Source organism: Lissotriton helveticus, chromosome 1_1, assembly GCF_964261635.1.
Source record: "Lissotriton helveticus chromosome 1_1, aLisHel1.1, whole genome shotgun sequence".
Lineage (NCBI taxonomy): Eukaryota > Metazoa > Chordata > Amphibia > Caudata > Salamandridae > Lissotriton > Lissotriton helveticus.
In genome coordinates, this window is record NC_136057.1 from 995,055,703 (window position 1) to 995,074,277 (window position 18,575).

An 18,575-nucleotide genomic window follows, 5' to 3' on the forward strand; every position below is an offset into this window, starting at 1 on the left:
GCTTCACTCTCTGGACCCTAAGAGGGCGGTGAGTTTTTACCTTGATAGGACTAAAGACTATGGAGTGGACGACCAGCTTTTTGTGGGTTTTGCTGGCTGCATGAAAGGAAGAGCGGTGCACAAGCACACACTTTCCAGATGGATTATCTTGTGCATCAAGATCTGTTACTCCTTGGCTGGTAAGGAACCTCCAGAGGGTATAAGAGCTCACTCTACTAGGGCAAAGTCTTCTATATCTGCTTTGTCTAGAGGTGTTCCTGTAGAGGATATTTGTAGAGCGGCAACCTGGGCCTCCCTCCACACTTTCGCGAAGCATTACTGCTTAGATTCCGAAGTGAGGAGGGATGGCCATTTTGCGTGTTCTGATCTTCAGGATTTCTTGGTATAGAGGAGTGGACTCCCTCCTCCGGGAATGGGGACTGCTGTGGTATTCTATTCACAAGGTGAGGAATCCACTGGCAGATGTATCCATCAGAAGAACAACTTACTTATCTTCGGTAACGCTTTTTCTGGTGGATACAGTATCTGCCTGTGGATTCCTCACTAGCCCACCCGCCTCCCCGTTGTCCACTCTTCTATACCAGCAAGTGTTTACTTTATAGTTGTAAAAAAAAAAAAAAAAAAAAAAGAGGGGAGAGAGAGTCTGACGAGTGGATTTGTACTCCCTTGGTAAGCTTGAGTAAACAAAAGGAATCCACCTATTGTGTTAGAAAGTGTTCCCTACAATGGTGGGGAGCACTTTGTGTTTTTAAAATACCCCTCACACACCAAAAGGACCCTTGATGTCATGCTTCATCATTGGGGTCTTCGCACCCCTCTACGGGATGCGGCGTGCTGCGACCTACGGCTACGCGGGAGCACTTTATTCAATGACTATGCGTGGTGCGAGTGAGTTTTTTTAAATAATTAGTGAGTGAGTAGTGGGGTGAGTGAAAAAGTTAAAAAGTGCCTGGCTCGTGGGGTAGGACTAAATGATATTTAATTAGACCCCCGCGCTGGTACTATTAAAATGTGAAGTGCGAGGTGTTTATGTAGTATTTATGTACATCACCTCATGTGTGCGTCGACATGTTTCGGAGATCAACTCCTTCTTCAGGACGGGGTGCACAAATTCCCCACCTTACTCACGTTTCACTATGTAGAATATGGGATTTACAAAAAAGTGAAAACTATATGTAAATAATAAGCTAATATGTACCTACAGCGGTAAATCCAGAGTAATTTGTTATTTGCATTACCTAAGGAGAGGAAAAAAGTGGAAGAACATCAATAATGCCCTTTGCGACATTTAGCAGGCGCAGTCACCTAGAAAAAACGTCATGCGGGTTGTGCTCACTAGGTAGTTGTGATCATACTACAAGTGGAGATTAACCCTGTAAGAAAGATGACAGACAAGACAAACACACTTGTAACAGATAACACACGCTCTATTGTTGTGGTGATTAAAACCTGGTATGGAGTAAAAACATTTGAAGGCATACTTGTCTTAACAGATTTGTGAACTTCATGAGCCTTCTGAACATCTGGGGTTATCTTGCCAGTCTGCAACCTATAAGTAACAACTGTAGTGAGCATGGTTGGTTACTTACTTAGGGCCAGATGTAGGAAGCTCTTTACCGGTCGGTAACGGCCGATTTCGGTGGCATTGTGTAGAGTGGTATGGTATTGTGCGGCATGGCACTGTATGGCATGGAGTAGCATTGTGTGGAGTGGCCTTGTGTGGCATGTAGTTGCATTGTGTGGCGTAGAGTGGCGTGTGGCGTGGAGTTTTATATCAGGTAACAGTGCCTTCAAGGGATTTCACTTAAAAATAGTCCAATTTAATTTATCAAAATCCAATTATTAGTGCCCGGATTAGTGGCCTCAGATATATGAATTATAGAAATCAATTAAAGAGATCACAAATAAATGTATCAAAAAGAACAACAAAGGGTGTGTACATATTAAAGTAGTTAAATAACGTGGAGTGGCATTTTATGGATTAGTATTGTGTGGCGTGGAGTGGAATGGTATTGTGTAGTCAAGAGTGGCATTGCATGCAGTAGCATTGAGTGGAATGAAGTGGCATTGAGTGGAGTGGGTGGCATTGAGGGGAGTAGCATTGTATTGAGTGGCATTGTGTGAAATGGGGTGCTATGGTGTGCAGTGAAGTGGCATTGTGCGGCATTGTTTGATGTGGAGTGGTATTGTGTGCAGTGGCACTGTGTGGCAATGAATAGCATTGTGTGGAGTGGATTGGAGCGGCATTGTTTGATGTGGTGTGGAGTGGTATTGTGTGGAGTGGATTGGAGCAGCATTGTGTGGCATGGGATGAAGTGGCATTGTGGGGATTCGAGTGGCAGTGCGAGGAGTCAAGTGGCATTCTGTGGCTTGGAATGACATTAAGTGGAGTGTCAATGTTGGTGTGGATTGCAGTGAAGTGGCTTTGTCTGAATTAGAGTAAAGTGGCATTGTGTGGCATGTGTAGAGTGGTATTGTCTGGAATGCCCTTGTGTGGTGTGGAGTGGCATTATGCAGCTTGGAGTGGCACTGTTTGGTGTGGAGTGGCATTGTGTGGGTTGGAGTGGCATTGAGTGAAGTGGCATTGTGTGGTGTGGCTTCATGTGTTGTGGAGTGGCATTGTGTGTCGTGCAGCAGAATGGCATTGTGTCGCATGGAGTTGAGTGGCATTGTATGGTATGGAAAGTTGCCCAAGTTGTGACTGAATTAGCCTATAGCGCTTCACAGCCAGTTATAACACAAATACAGTATGTTACCAATTATTTTGTCCTATGATCTAAGTAAACTTCTGATGCATTTGATCCGATACAGAAGCTTTTAGTATGTGAAACTCTTCTGTGAGAACTGGTTTGTTTACGAATAAATGCGTTTTAGACCGGGAGGGGCTAGTGGGTGAGGAAGAAACATATATCATACCTTTGGGTGTAACAGAGGTGGTCCCAGGTTGTGGCAGTGTTGTGGAGCTACAAATGTTATTAGCCTTTTCCAAACAGGAGCAGCAGACGTAGTCAGTATTGAAAGAGAATGGTATTAACAATCACCTTGTTGTAAGAAGAGGTGAACAGAACAGATTGTCAGAGGTTTAAACCAAAGAAATTCCAGAGTTGAAAATTGGGAAGCTCTATGACAATTCACTCGGGTATTGGGGTGGGAGGAGAAGGAACAACATGGATAGGGGGTGGAATGGAGGGGCAAATAAGCACCACAGATACGGGGGTTGGAGGGGAAGAAGAAATATGACCTCACTCACAGCACAAGCTGCGGACGGACACTAATTAAGATTAATTAATCTGAGCCTGGTCCATACTCCACAGACAGAAAAGGAAGTGACGCCTGGCATGTGCTGGCCATTTTTGAGACCGGGAAGGGAAGACAATGGTGCCAGTTAATGGTAAGCTAGGCATGGGCTCCAAGCCCTTTATAGTAAGCAATGCCCCCTGCAGCGACAGTAAATGCCATGTCAACAGGCAAAACCTAAAAATGTGGCAATATTGGGGAAAAACAAAGGAGTTTAAAAAGCAAAGCAGCTACAGCATTCTGAACGATCAAAAGCTGTTTCACAAGATAGGAGGGAGCAGCTAAGTAAAGGTAGGTGCCATAGTCCAGGTGTTAAAAGATAAGCGCCCGGACCACTGCAGGAGGAAAAATATATAATTTTCTAGAGAGCTTGCATATAATAAATGCAGCTTCATGTAGCTCTTTGAATTTGAACTAAGAAAGGGCGCAGTCAAAAAGGCACCCAGATTCTTGACAGTATGCCAGGGGATAGAGGTGGGACCTAGATTGGAGGGCCCCACGTTGAGGACCAGTTAGAAATTGGGCCACCTACAACTAGTACCTCCATCTTATGAGTTCAGCTTCAGGCAGTTGGAATTCATCTAACTAGCTAGTTCAGACAAGCATGTATAAAAGTTTACGCTGAGGTATAAATACAGCCTCATTGAGATCAGATGTGGCACAAGTATTATCTACATATGAAATTAAGGATGGATCATAGTATTGATTAAGTTTTATAAGAGGTGTGATATAGATGTTAAAGACAGTAGGGCTCAACGTGGAGCCCTAAGGAAAGCCATATGTGTAGCACATCTCAGTAGGAATGTCGGCATCACGCAAGCGCATATCAAATTGAGGCCTTGAAGCTCTTACACTTGTCCCTCAGTTTCCTCTGTCCCCATTGAGAACAACTTGGACATTAGGTTTGCATAATGATATGTGCTAAATATAAAAACCTCTTCTTTCTTTCCCATTTACTTTTGTGGTGCATGGTTAACAAATTATCAAATGTGCTGTGAGGCTGCATGAATGGCATAACGTGTTTTTTTTTTGTTGTTGTCACCAACATATAAAAACTGTGTTTAATTTGCACCTGTGGTTGCAACTAGGGGGGCATTGTCACTCATTTTTGTGGACCATGACTTATTTTTCATCAGACTTCGACTCAAAGTAAGGAAAAAATGGGAAAAGAATAAGGAAGAGAAAGATAGGAAAACAGTGAGTAATGTAGAAGTTAGAGTGAAAAATAACCCGAATAAGTGAGATAAGAGACGAGAAGTGTATTGTGGTGAAAGAAAGAAGTAGGATTAAGTAGAGGCTGTCCTAGAATTTGTCAACCCTGGCTTTCTTGAGCTCTGACCTCCTAAGAACACCTTGGGCCTACACTTATTTTACAAACTGAGCACTCTGTACCTTTGTTTTCATTGCTATGCTATGCTATGCTATGCTATGCTATGCTATGCTATGGTGACTTGTATAGCGCACGGCTGCCTCAGCAAAGGGGCGTCCCGGCGCTACGGAAGGACAGTGTACAGTGAGGTGGTGCTTTCTCCTTGTTTTTTTCTACTGTGTTTTGAGTGTCTTCGCCTTGCTTTTCTCTCGTATAAACCAAAAAAGAAAGCAGTTAACAACTTTAGCGCCTTGAGACCCTCCTGATTTGCAGCGCTTTATAAATCCTTGTTTGGTTGTATTGTTCTTAATCAATAACCAAAGGCCAGCAGGCCAATGCCACTGGCTGAAAAGTGTCCTGTGCCATAGCAGGACCCTCACAAGTCTGGATGCTGCTTCTCCACTGACAGCACACACTCCCTCGCCTTGAAAACCTTTATTGTTAGAAATACGGAGGGTAGCGGAGTTTGGAAAGCGACCAACCATTCGCTTGTCTAAACGTTTAATTCCCTGCTGGAAGAACTCTTTGGCGCTTTAACACCCTCCCTCGGAGCCGCTCACCCTCCCTCCCTGAGCGCGCGTGCAGCGTCCCCCGGGAGGGACCAGGTGAAGATATTGTGATAACCCCTTTCTGTAAGCTCGGCTCCCTCGACGCCTCCACCCGGCGAGCTGATTCGTATTCACAGTTTGCTTACAGGATAATTGGCGCTAATTTTCTTGGCGGTGAAAAGGCGGCGCGTGAGCGCAGCACCGCTGCCAAGGGCACATCAGAGGCCGTGTTCGATCCCTGCTCAGTATTGATGTGGACACTTGGCTTTGTTCCAGCCGCATCCCGGGGCGGGGGCGAGTAGGATCTTGATTTTCATGCCTGTGCTTTATCAACGCCTTTATGATTGGAGGGACAGAGTAAAGACAGAAGCTGGATGCGCCGGCCAGAAGAATAAATGGTTTGGAAGACTGAGCCTGGCAGATATTTGGATTAATGTTGGGTGGTGGTGGCTACCGTTTGGGTACTAGGAGGAGGAGGGGAGGGGGGGGGTGTAACCCACTGACAGCGAAAAATGACTCGGTAGGAGGACAATCCACATCTTGGCGGCTGGTTGACCCCGAAGTATTTCTGAAATGATTACTGGAAGTTGTGTTTTTGTGCCTCGAAAGCCTGTGTAATTGCGCACTGCCTTAGCACTGCAAGTAACGTGTTACTTCACCCCACCTTAGAAGGATGAAAGGATGAGGCAGCCTACCAGCATGTGTGTCTGTACCTAAAAGGAGTTGTCTGGATCTGGAAGAAGAAAGCCTTTGTGCTGTGCATTTTCTCACCCTCACCACTGCGTCATTGCTTCCTCCATGCTGCCCGCACTACACAAACTCCACAGCTGCAGTGGTCTAACAGCACCAGTCTTATGGCTGGGCCGTGCCCATCCGCTCCTAAACTCCTGGTGAGGTCTGGGCCCCTGTTAAATGAGCCTGGTTTAGTCTAGAGCCCTGAAGTCACGCCTTGTATATGTCTCCCCAGTCTTCCCTTTGATGGTGTGAAACCCACAGGTACTCAGGTTCAGAAGACTGAACCTGCAAACCATGGCTGGCATTAACCAGTGCCACCCCTCTGTAAGTTCTGTTGGCATTCATTTGTATTTCTTGTACTGTGACACGGCAAACAAAGGTACGTTCCTGTTGAATCCCTGGCATGTGCCTGACAGTAGTACGTCACCAGCCCCTTCTGGGGATTTTGTTCATCCAGAGGCTTCCCTTGACAATGTCACTGTGTATATGCCGCCATCTTGCCCTTGTGACAAGAATGGGTTTCAGAAAACTCTGTCGGAAAGATGGGGGACTACTTTAGAAGTGCTTCACTCTTACTTTGCTGTACACTTAATACCTGCAAGTCGGTTTCCTTCCGGCTTTCAGAGTGGCTCTGCGGAAAGACAGCTCCACCGGTTTCAAGAGCGGTCTTGAAAATATAACCAAAGAGCTGAATTGAGGTACTCAGTGTCTTGAAAAGTAGGATTTGCATCGTACCTCAGGGAAGATTCAGAGTGGGTCAGCTTCATTTGCACCACGAAGAGCATTCCCATTCTAGATAGTCAAGGATATAGGCATGTTTCCTTACACTTGGTGATTGTGTAAACACTAACAAATTGCCAACATTAGCTTAGCTGCGAGGCATGACAGACCCAGCCTGGAAAATTCTCCATTGAAAAAACTCCCTGTGCGTCAGGGCCATTGTTTTTTTGTATTACAGGTTCTAATATGCTTTGGGCATTTGCGTCTGAAATACAAAAAAAAAATGCAGTGTTGGTTGCCATGACAGTGGTGGCCTGTAAGCATGTATTTTCATGTTGGCAGGAGTACCTGCAGAAAAAGCGCCCCGCTAAAGCGTTGTAGGACTGAGAATAAAGCACGCAGTTCGCCAGGGTAGAGATGGCCTCCAGCCCCATCAGATTGACGGCCTGCTCAGTAGTCTTAAAAAACTCTTAAGTGCTGAAAAAGATGCCTCCCAGAAATATGCTCAGTTAAAGAAATGTTTATCTCCATAGAGAATGACGTAGAGTAGTATTTGAATAAACATATCTGCTCTCTACGCATCTCTTCAATCTGCTCCCTGGCGCTGCACTCAGTGGAGAAGCCGCCTCACATGTTTCGAACTTGCACCCCTCTGTCCATCATAACCGTACTTCCCTTCCTCGATCCTCATGACCTCTCCGATGTTCACCAGGGTCGGTCATGAAATCCTACTAAGAGTACTTGACATTCTAGCTCAGTAATGTTTGGGGTTTCCACCTGTCTTTCCAGCAGCAGCTGCTCCATCTCCTGTTGCTCTCTTTTCTACCCATTCCAAACTATCAGCCCGGGGTCCAATCTGCTTCTCATTGGGACATTATTCTCTTCAGTTGTCTTCCCATCTTATTACTGGTGATGCACTCATCTGTTTTTTCCTTCTTTCTCTCCAGGCTCAAACATCTGTCCAAGTGCATTAAGGCACTGGATGACTGACCGTTTTGTCATGCCTAACACCTTTCTTGGCATCCTTTGCCTCGGATACTCCCTCCACTTTCATGTACACCTCTGCTGTCACTCTGACTCCTTAGCAGTTTGTTTCTACTATCTACCTGTATCTCTGCCACAGCCTCCAGCTTATAGGTGCTGCTGAGCATTCAAAAATCTCTCTTCCCCTTCGAAAGCCCTGATCAGTTCTCTAACGATCAGCAAGACTGAGTATTGTAAGAGCCTCCTGGGTGTTCTACTTAAGTACGAAGTCTTTCTTCTGGGTAAAGGTATAAACATGCCATGTACACCCGTATTAATTCAGCCAGGCGTACCTCCACCACACCATTCTTTCACTGGCTCCTCTCCTTTGGGACTCAGATTCAGTCAGTCTGGAGGCTATCGCCTTTCATTGCTTTCCATGATTACCTCAGAAACGCATCCACTGAAGGTGTAATAACAAAGCAACCTTCACCCTTTTGTTTGTTGCGAAAGCTGTAGTGTAAATTTTCTATACAGATATTGTCACTATCCAAGCTGTTGCTCATCATTTTGTCACCTGATCTTTAAAATTTACCCATCCAAACGGACATTGTCATGAGGTACAAAGTATTTTCTCCATAGTTCAAAACTGTTAGAAACTTTACCTTGACTAAATATAGAAAACTTGGCAAGCACAGCTGCTCGACATTGCTCCCTTTCGCATACACTCCAAAATATGGACACGTACCACCTATGCCAGAAATCACTGGTTACCATTCAAGTGCAAGGGTGAGTGAGGCTGGAGACAGTGTACCTGCTTATCTGTGGGGCCTGGCCCTGATTGGAGGTGTGCGACATGCAGGAGCCAGTGCTGAATGACGCGGATAAAACTGTCAAAGAACTTCTTATGGATGATATCTTACTGAGAGATTCATGATCACTGCAAGTACTATGAAGAACGAAAACACCTTTGGTCTGCAATTGCTGAGTTTTCAACGGCAGTTACTTCTTTGTACTATTTCTCCGTAAGTAGAGAAGAAACAACTGCCTTCACTTCCCTTCACTTGCCCTACGGTATTTCGAACAAGGGACCGTTTGCTCCGTGCTGTGGGATCTACTGCCCCAACTTCCCCACAACACTTCCGCAAAGGACATTTTGGGTTTGTGTGAGGGGTTATGTCCCATTGTTAATCATCGAGCAAGAAAGATTTAGGAGAAACACGAACACGTGGAAAACACATCAATATGGATTCACTTAATAATATTTCTAAATTAAGGACACTAGTTTTCAGAGTATGCCATGATCTGACCACTGTTCTAGCTTGTTTCTCCTTGGCTGTCATTTTAACCAATCTGCGCCCAGCTATCAGCAGAACTCCTTATCTACCAACTCACCTCTGTACTCAAATTCCCTTTACCTACTTCCTCTTCTTCTTGGCTACCTTATTTACCCATGCGGATGCCCAGTCAGCATCTTGGTGACTACTGATGATGGCAGTGTTCCAGCCATCAAGAATAAGCTCCAGAGTTGGTGCCTTCCCGCCTCTCTCAAAGTATAATGTATGTCTCTTTTCTGTACCCTAGGGCTGCCTTTGCCAAAGAGTCGGAAGTGCTTATTGGGAACCTCGGAGACAAGCTGATCCCTCAGAATGAAATCTTGCATGACGTCAGTGACCTGAAGGCCTTGGCTAATCTGCATGAGAGCCTCGAATGGCTGGCTGGAAGATTGAAAGCTGCTTTTGGGAACCTACCCACAACCCAAAGTAAGTACAAATGATTGCAATCTTAGTCAGTAGACACTGACTTCACAGGTTCCTGAAAGTGTCTAGTTGTGGTTGCAAACAGATTTGTAGTTCAAGATGCAGTACTAATGCTAAGGCCAGAAGGGCTCAGACGGGACAGACACAGTGATGCTTTAATTCATCCTCATTATGAAACTGGTTCTGATTTATTCTGGGCCAGTATATTTCAATTTTGGCCAACTCTTAATAGTTAATGACTTTGTGTAAACCCGAATATTTAAAAAAAAAATTTGATTCCATTGCCTCTTTTACTACTGATTCATTATATCAGTTAACGAATTTATTTGCTCATGAGTATGTATGTGTAACCGATATCTCTCTCCATCGTACTTTCCTGTTGATGAATGTGAGACGCTTTCAGAATGTTGTTTAACATTTGCGCCCTGAATAAATCCTAAGTAGCCCTGTTTTATTTTCTCAGGTTTGTGTGTTTTTAAAATATGCTAGTTATTTGAAAAACATATCAACTTTATTCTGTTGATCAGAGAGGCTGCATCCTTTAAGGGACTGCTCTCGGTGTCTGGAAGGTGGTGAATAATGCTTTTTTAATCCATCCACCATGAAGGACATATGCAGTACGTTTTGGTAAATTAAATTCCTCAAACCGCTTTACAAATTACTAATCCTCCAACATGTAACCCAATTGAGTTGGCTGCATCCACAATTACTAACTCATTGCAAACCTACTCACAGGTTTTCTGAAAACTCATACTTGGCAATCAACCTAAACTCCTGACTACCACTCCCAAATTGATATAGCCGCAGGCTAGGGTTACTTTAAAGTATTTTTACGTCTTCATTCTCTTCTCGCAGAATCCTCATAGCTGAAATGCGGATGAAAGCGTGTTGCTTTTACTTGCATGACCTGCCTCCTTCTTGGAAGTATTACAAAGTATAAGATTACCCTGTGCAGTTAGGTAGGCAGTCCCTATCCATAGATTGAGCAGAGGCAGCTGTTTTGAAATAGTTAGGCACCTTGATTGTGAATATCGGCCAGGGTTTTCATATGCTGTTCTTTCTTCTAGTAACTTTGAAGGTAGTGGATAATATCTTATTGGTTTCTGCACCACCTTTTGTATAAAATGGAGAATAACTGAATTTATCAGAAGCAAACAGGTACTCTGGTGTAGTGAGTACCTGCACTTCTATATTTCCATTTCAAACTCTGAGCTGGGAGGATTATCATTTTTGTCCTCAGAGGGTAAGCCTCTGTTCCCTGTGGAGAAACCCCTTGGCCTACACCCCAACGCAATTTGTGGCGTCCCCTTACCATGTTTAAAACCACTGAATCCATCTTTGTAAAGGAGTCTTCGAGCACTAGTTTCCAGTATGGGAAACAAAGTGTAAACAGTTTCCAAATACACACAAACATGCCTATTTGTACGTGTTCACCACATTTTGTATGCGCTGCCAATGGAATGCCTACTGCTTCAGCCCTGCAGTTAACAATGTGGAGAGTCTGTTCTATTAGCAGATTATTCGCATTATTAGTGCCATCTGTGATTTGCAATGTCTATTGCTCCTGATTCTTTCAGTTAGGATCTGTGATTTTCGGCCCGAAAATCAGCCTTTTGTGCTCAAAAGTTGTACATATGTACAAAGAACACCTTGCGAATCAGGCTTTGGCACAACACTTTTTCCTGGAGTTTGACATACTATTACATTTGAATTAGCCCACTTACATCACATCAGTTTTTGTAGAGTTGAGTTGTGTCTATTGAGAAACCAGAGAGCTGGCCTTATTCAAACAGACTGAGTTGTAATTCGTATAAAGGCACCATATAAACATCTAAAGCTTAGCTTTCTACTTAGTTAGCCATTTCAGTTGGAGATGCCTAAGGTCTGGAGATTGCAAGCAACGCAGCACTTTGAGATGATATTAATCTAATCCCACCTTACTTGTTGATTACTAAAGAGTTTTATGCCACCTTCATACACTGCACCAGTGGAGGCATTTTGCACCAACATTTTCACCAGCTGACCTGTGCAAAAATATTTCCATCATGTATTGATTCCGCCTGCGATTGTGCTGCATTAAGCTGCAGACTAACACCTATACCAAGAGCTTCAAACGAGCACAGCCTGTCATCCATGTGCAGAACACACTGGCAATTTTAGTCTGACCTGACACCAGCCAGGCATAATGATCTGTTTATGGGCATATTGATTTTAGTAAAAGTGCACCTTGTAATTGTGTTACTGTCATGTGGATTTACATCCTCTGCCAGCTTTGTGCTGTCTATAAAAGCAAATGGATTGATATACGGTGTCTGCTTATATGCTTGTCTTTGTCAGCAAAGGCTGAAATGCCAGAAACCGGTCCCCGGTAGCTTGTCTCCTTTCTGGTGAAGAATTGGCTTGGTAGTTTGGTCTGCCCTGTTCCCATGATGCACTGGGCCAGGGACAGACTAATTTGCATATAGCCAGGTTCTGAGCTGGGATGGGGCAGTGAGATAAATAACGGTGATGGGTCAAGCCCTGATCTTTGGACTGGGTAAGAGTGGTCTGCTTAATTCAGACACTCTGTTCATCACCACCCCCTTTTCTGTATCGTTTTTGGCCACTATAGGTGTGGCAGGGTATACTCAGACATGAGTCCCTTTCTCACTGCTCCATCAGGATTCAAGCAAGCCGGGCCGAAGAGGCTGAAATGCCAGAAACCGGTCCCCGGTAGCTTGTCTCCTTTCTGGTGAAGAATTGGCTTGGTAGTTTGGTCTGCCCTGTTCCCATGATGCACTGGGCCAGGGACAGACTAATTTGCATATAGCCAGGTTCTGAGCTGGGATGGGGCAGTGAGATAAATAACGGTGATGGATCAAGCCCTGATCTTTGGACTGGGTAAGAGTGGTCTGCTTAATTCAGACACTCTGTTCATCACCACCCCCTTTTCTGTATCGTTTTTGGCCACTATAGGTGTGGCAGGGTATACTCAGACATGAGTCCCTTTCTCACTGCTCCATCAGGATTCAAGCAAGCCGGGCCGAAGAGGCTGAAATGCCAGAAACCGGTCCCCGGTAGCTTGTCTCCTTTCTGGTGAAGAATTGGCTTGGTAGTTTGGTCTGCCCTGTTCCCATGATGCACTGGGCCAGGGACAGACTAATTTGCATATAGCCAGGTTCTGAGCTGGGATGGGGCAGTGAGATAAATAACGGTGATGGATCAAGCCCTGATCTTTGGACTGGGTAAGAGTGGTCTGCTTAATTCAGACACTCTGTTCATCACCACCCCCTTTTCTGTATTGTCTTTGTCAGCATGGCATAATGAAATTCATACAGTCCATATAATACCAGATTTTTATTAAAATGAATGCTAATATTTTTAAGAGCTACGTTGTGATAATCACCAACCTTTCAGTTCAGTTTCAGTTTCAATCTTTATTCGGTTTAAAAAACCTTGTAAGATACAAACATTCTATCATAATACATCATAATATAATATAATACATAATGATACAGTAGCAGTGGGTAAAAATATCAACACATTTCCTTTGCATAAAATACCTAAAATTCAATTCATTTTTCAAGTCATCCACTTAAAATTGACTAGATCATGATTGGCCCCTCCAGTATACAGAACACTGAGTATACAAATTTGATAAAAAAATAAATTAAACATCTGTTTTTTTGTTAAAAAGAAGAATACATCAGGACAGTGAAGCAAACAGCATTTAGCAGCTGACAATAACTCAGAAACATGGTGAAGTAGCCTATTTCATTAGGTTTTTAGATTTTTCATCCTCCTAATCAAGGCTACACATAAGAGAAAACGACTTAGGCTGAACACAATCGGTTGTGCAGTGTCTCCCTTAAAAATTCTAAATCCAACCTTAATTTGTCTGAAGCCTAGCCTTTTACAGATTGGTTTGAGCCATTTTTTCCTGGCTCTAAGGTATGCTGGGCATATAAATAAAACATGGGACTCATCCTCTATCAGCCTCATCTCGCATAGCTCACATATATTAGAGCCGGCGGCCCCGGCCAACCCCTTATTACAGTTCCAGCTGGTTGTCCTTTCTTTTAATTGTAAAATACCATACCGGAACTTTAAGTATAGGCTTTTGGCCAGTGGAGGGTAAATTTCATCCATAAGGGGCTCTAATTGCATAGTCATTTTAATTTCGAAAAATTTCGAAGTTAGAGTCCCTGTTCTGGGATTTGATAGCACTGAGTCTCTAATGTAATCTCAGTACCTTTGCTTCAAGATCTTTTTTGAACTATTTGTGAGGGAATCAGGATCAAACCAAAAGTCACTTAACCCTAGTTTTTCAAACCATTTTTTGACGTACTCTAACCATGGCAAATGCGTTATATTCCTTATGGCCAATATCTCTTTCAATGCTTCTCTATAATCAGTCAGCTCCTCAACGGACCACAGACGGATCCAATAAAGGAGCGGACGAAGAGAAGCATAGTCATCTGTACGTCGAAAGTTAAGATCCCATAATACGGGTGTCAATGGTGTTGACCCAGGTATCCCTAAAAGTTGCCTAATGAAGGAATTTTCCCTCACTCGAAAAGTATCCTTTGAGGCATAGGCCCAAAGGTCCGCGCCATAAAGTGAAGAAGATTGTACTTTGTATTTGAATAATTCAATGGCTGGTGAGACTGCTTTAAAATGGCTATTCTTATGCCTCTTTAAAATCGGACACTGATTTTGGGTCAGCCTTAGTTTTGAGTTCTCCAATTGTGTCTTCCATGTAACGTGGCTGTCTAAAATAATGCCCAGGTATTTAAAATTGGGGACTTCTTCAATGGGTTCATTATTTATCTTAAAAACCTTATTAAAACCTTTATGAGGGTTGATTGTCATAACTTTTGTTTTTGAGGAATTAATTTCTAGTTCCTTGTCGTGACAATACAAACTAAAAGTATTTAAAAGGTTTTGGAGCCCCCTAGGTGTCTGAGAAATTAAAATCGTGTCGTCTGCAAACAACAATGCCGGAACGGCTTGCCCGCTCAATTTGGGAGAGTCATGCTCGCAGCCCAAAAGAGTATCGGGAATGTCATTGACGTACAAGGAGAATAAGGTAGGTGCCATTACACACCCCTGCCTTACCCCTTTTGCTATTTTTATTTTCTCACTGACTTCTCCATTTGGTCCCCATCTAACTCGTGCATAATTATTCTCATGGAGTCTAATTAAAATTTGAAGGATATTCACAGGGACGCCCATTTTACTTAGTGACTTCCATAGGGCTGCCCTTGGAACCATGTCAAAAGCTGCCTTCAAATCAACAAAAGCCACGTATATGTGGGAACTTCTTATAATCGTATATTTCCAGACTAAACATAAAAATCTAAAAACCTGGTCTACAGTGCTTATCTTTGATCTAAAGCCTGCCTGGTATTTTGTATAAATAGAATGTTCTTCAATCCAAGAGGAGAGCCGACCAAGAACTTGTCGGGCAAAAATTTTTTGCAACACGTCAATTAGGCTGATAGGCCGATAGTGCGAAGGATTAGACCTGTCACCCTTTTTGAACAGTGTTACAATCTCCGCCCCCTTCCAGGTTTCTGGAACAGGAGCTCCACAAGCAATTTCATTGGATAATAAATTGATATAAGGAGCCCAAATATAATTTTCGTGTTTCCAAAGATCACCTGGTATTTTATCAGGGCCTGGCGCTTTCCCAGTCTTAACTGCCTTGATTGCTAGAATTGTTTCTGTCAAAGAGAAGACAAGAGGTGTATCATGGACTACGAGAGGAGCCTGCAAACTATCCCAGCTTTCAATCTCACTTGGGCTTCCGCAAGAATATAACGAGGTAAAATGCTCGACCCATGTTTTCTCCTCTAGAAATTTATCTTTGCATTCAGTCGCCCCCCTGGTGCCCCTAGCAATGAGGCTCCAGAAGGAGGTCTGGTCTTTGCACTTACATGCGTCCAGCAGATCTGACCAAACCCTTTCGTCCCACTCTTTTTTGGCCATTAGCAAGGTTCTTTTGTACTGAACTCTCTTAGTTCTCACAATATCCACTGAATCCCCCCTGACTGCTGTAATTAGATCTGCTTTAGCTTTCCGGCATTCCTGGTTATACCAGGTAATCCCGGTTTGTTTGCTCTTTCGGGCGTTATGTGATCTTTTTACCGCCCTGGTCAGGATCTCACCAAGTTGGTTAATTAGATGTTCATGGGATTCTACCAAACGAGGATTTTGGATGACAGTACTGTTTCCTAAGAGGGCAGACATATGCCTCACAAATACATTATAGATTTGGCTAATGATTTTTGTATTGTCTAATACCACTGGCCACTTCAGGGATCTATGGTTATTTGCCACTAGAGGATCCTGTGGCAAGGATACTGTGCTACTAACGCTTTTATCGAGGGTTTTAAAGATCTGAGTCTGGACAGATAAGATCAGGGGATAATGATCACTTTCTGTGCGATCATCCACCAATAAGTCGATGGTCATGGGCCATAAATTCAAGGAAACCAACAAATAATCTAAATAGCTGCGGTTCACCCCTCTAGTGAATGTTGGTTTGCTGGGGGAGTCTGATGGCAACCGCCCATTGCAGGCACGTAGGCCTGATTCTAGAGTCAGATTCAATAGTTGTAAAGCACTCGCTGTACAGGGTGCTTTATAATTTGTGTCAACTAAAGGGATATTGTTGGCACTGTCCTCGTCCTTATAGATGTCTTCTAGACCTATGATAGGCTCAAAACCTCTGTTGAAGTCACCACCTATAATCATTTTTGCGTTTTGATCAACCCCTGCCACAATATTACTCAGGTGGGTTACAACTGGCGATTCTCTACATGATCGATGTGGTCTACTATAGATATTGATCACGTATATGCTACAGCCCGTAATGTTTTTTAACTCAAGTAATAACAGGTCGGGATTATTTGTATCAATTTGCTTGAAGGACAGGCCTCTTGTAATTTTTACCCAGATTGTTAGGCCCCCAGAAGGTCGTCCCCCATTTTATTTACTGCGGGGATGAAAAAGGATCTATAACCAACCTTAAAATAGTTCTCAAGCCCCCAAGTTTCCTGGAACATAATTAAATCCCCACTAGCCAGATAATCATGCCAGGCCGGATCTGAAAGGTTTTTTTTCAGACCTGCAATGTTCCAACAGATAATTTTTGTTAATTCCAAAACCCCTAGTCCCTCTGTTGCCTGCTGTGGAGTCATTGATCCAATTACATCTAGATGTGATGTTCGTGCCATTGTGTCTACAGGATGCAATAACTGTTGAGGATTTTCGACAAGTACAATCTGTTTTGGTGCAATTTCAGAAAGCAAAGCAGAATATGTATGATTTGCGCCACATGACATTGTCGAAACCCCTCCATTAAGTCAATCACAATCGGCTAAACCAGCTAAGGCTTCAAATCTGTTTGAGGTGCTGACTCCCCAATTATAAGATGGGGCCCCAAAACCCCAACCATTTACAGGTACATTCCATCTAGGTGCAGGAGTGATAGGAAACGGTGGATTCAGGTGAGTACCCGGCCATCCTCCATAATAGTTGCCATTACTTATGGGTGCCGGGGTATTAGGGTGCAATAGATTCTGCTGCATACCTGGCCATCCTCCGTTATAGCCAACACTACCTAAAATTCCACGGTTATTTGGTGGTATACCAAACCCTCGTCTACCCATTAAATTCAAATTTTGTCCTAGAGTAATGTGACGAGGGGTGTTGTGTTGGTTGACTTGCCATGGGCCAACCCTATTTTTGGAAACATGGTTCATGTCACACATTGTAGGTCCCCCACCCCATCCATTATCTCTCACTAACCAAGCTGGTTTCGGGGGCTTATAATTATTGGCTTTTTGCAATTCATTATAAAAAAATTCCAATGTAAGGGGGATTATGGAACTACTTCTTCTTTGTGGTGGAAGTATGTTGGATAGGATATCAGGGAGAGCAGCTGGTGTAGCAAAATTTAGTATCACACAGTCGCCCTTCCATTTTTTTTGCTTATTTCCTATCCATCCGACCCTCCTTACCATTTTAATTTCATCAGCCAGACGTTGTTCTCCCCCCTGTGCTATCCGCATGTTATTTGACAGCCAGTATAATGCCTTGCTTGTTAGTGACGAGGCTGACTCAGTTTGACCCGGTGGTAGGATTGGTGTATTAGCTAGCACTAACACTAGTGGTGATGCTTCAACTACAAATTGTGTGGAATTATCTTCTAGAATAGGGGGCACTATGGCATGTGATGGATCAATTAATTGAACAATTGGAGCTTCTAATGGCAGGTCATTAATAATATGGCCAGTTTGTGGGCATTCTGAAAGAGTTGGCCCTGGTGGGGTAATGTCTGATGTTGACCCAGATTCATTGTCTTCCTTTGGGCAATCGTGGCCCTTACTAACATTACTTAAAACATTTCCTATGGCATCTGCTAATACATTTTGGGTACCTCCCAATTTCTTTATCTCTGCAGAGAGTTTATCAATCTTGCTAATAAGTGGCTTGATAATTGTCTGAATTTTTATTTCTAACAGCTCCGCTATTCTTAACATTAGGTCCTCGTCCAATATTTCCCTCAAATTGTTCTCCTCATTGTTCTTGCAGGTACTTTTTGATTTTTGCGGTGATATAACCTTGCTTTTTCCTGAACGTGGCCCCCCACGCTTGCTTTGTAATCTGCGGCAGGCTCTAACTGCCCTTGAAGACCGCTTTTCAGGTGCCTCATCTTCCACTTCTTCTTTATCATCATTATCTACAACCTCAATGACAACCTGTGCATCTAAGTCGTTATCCGCATGTTGCTCAATGTCCGCCACATTCGCTGTACTGGTGTCAATATTAACATTTACTGAGGGAGCTGTTTCATGGACATCGTTGTTGGAGTCTAATAGCAAAGACTCGTTTGATTGTGAGGAAGTGGGTGGGCTCAAGGAGTGGAGAATCGGTGACTGGGACAGACCCAATGATTGTCTGCGCTTACTGTTTATATTATTAACCACTTGGACAAGATAATTTTCCATGGTGTTCTTTGGTGTTTCAGATACCATATGTTGATTTCTTTTAGGCATAATTATACAAGATGTGTGATAGTCTTACACCCACAACTCAATAAAATAACAAGGTATTGTTCTCAAGAATTAAAACAAGAGTCTTACTTCAATGCCTTGTGCAGATCTCCAACGGACTTGTTTCCTGGTTCGTAGAAGT

The 18,575-nt window shown here is 43.4% G+C and overlaps 1 protein-coding gene across 1 annotated transcript in view; it reads left to right on the forward strand.

Annotated features, from left to right (window-relative positions):
- EXOC4 (exocyst complex component 4) overlaps window positions 1-18,575 on the forward strand; it is a 1,743,085-nt gene that overhangs the window by 1,400,610 nt on the left and 323,900 nt on the right. Inside the window, exon 14 of the mRNA XM_078677470.1 lies at window positions 9,217-9,395. Coding sequence (XP_078533596.1) covers window positions 9,217-9,395 — 179 coding nt within the window. The remainder of the gene's footprint in view (window positions 1-9,216; window positions 9,396-18,575) is intronic.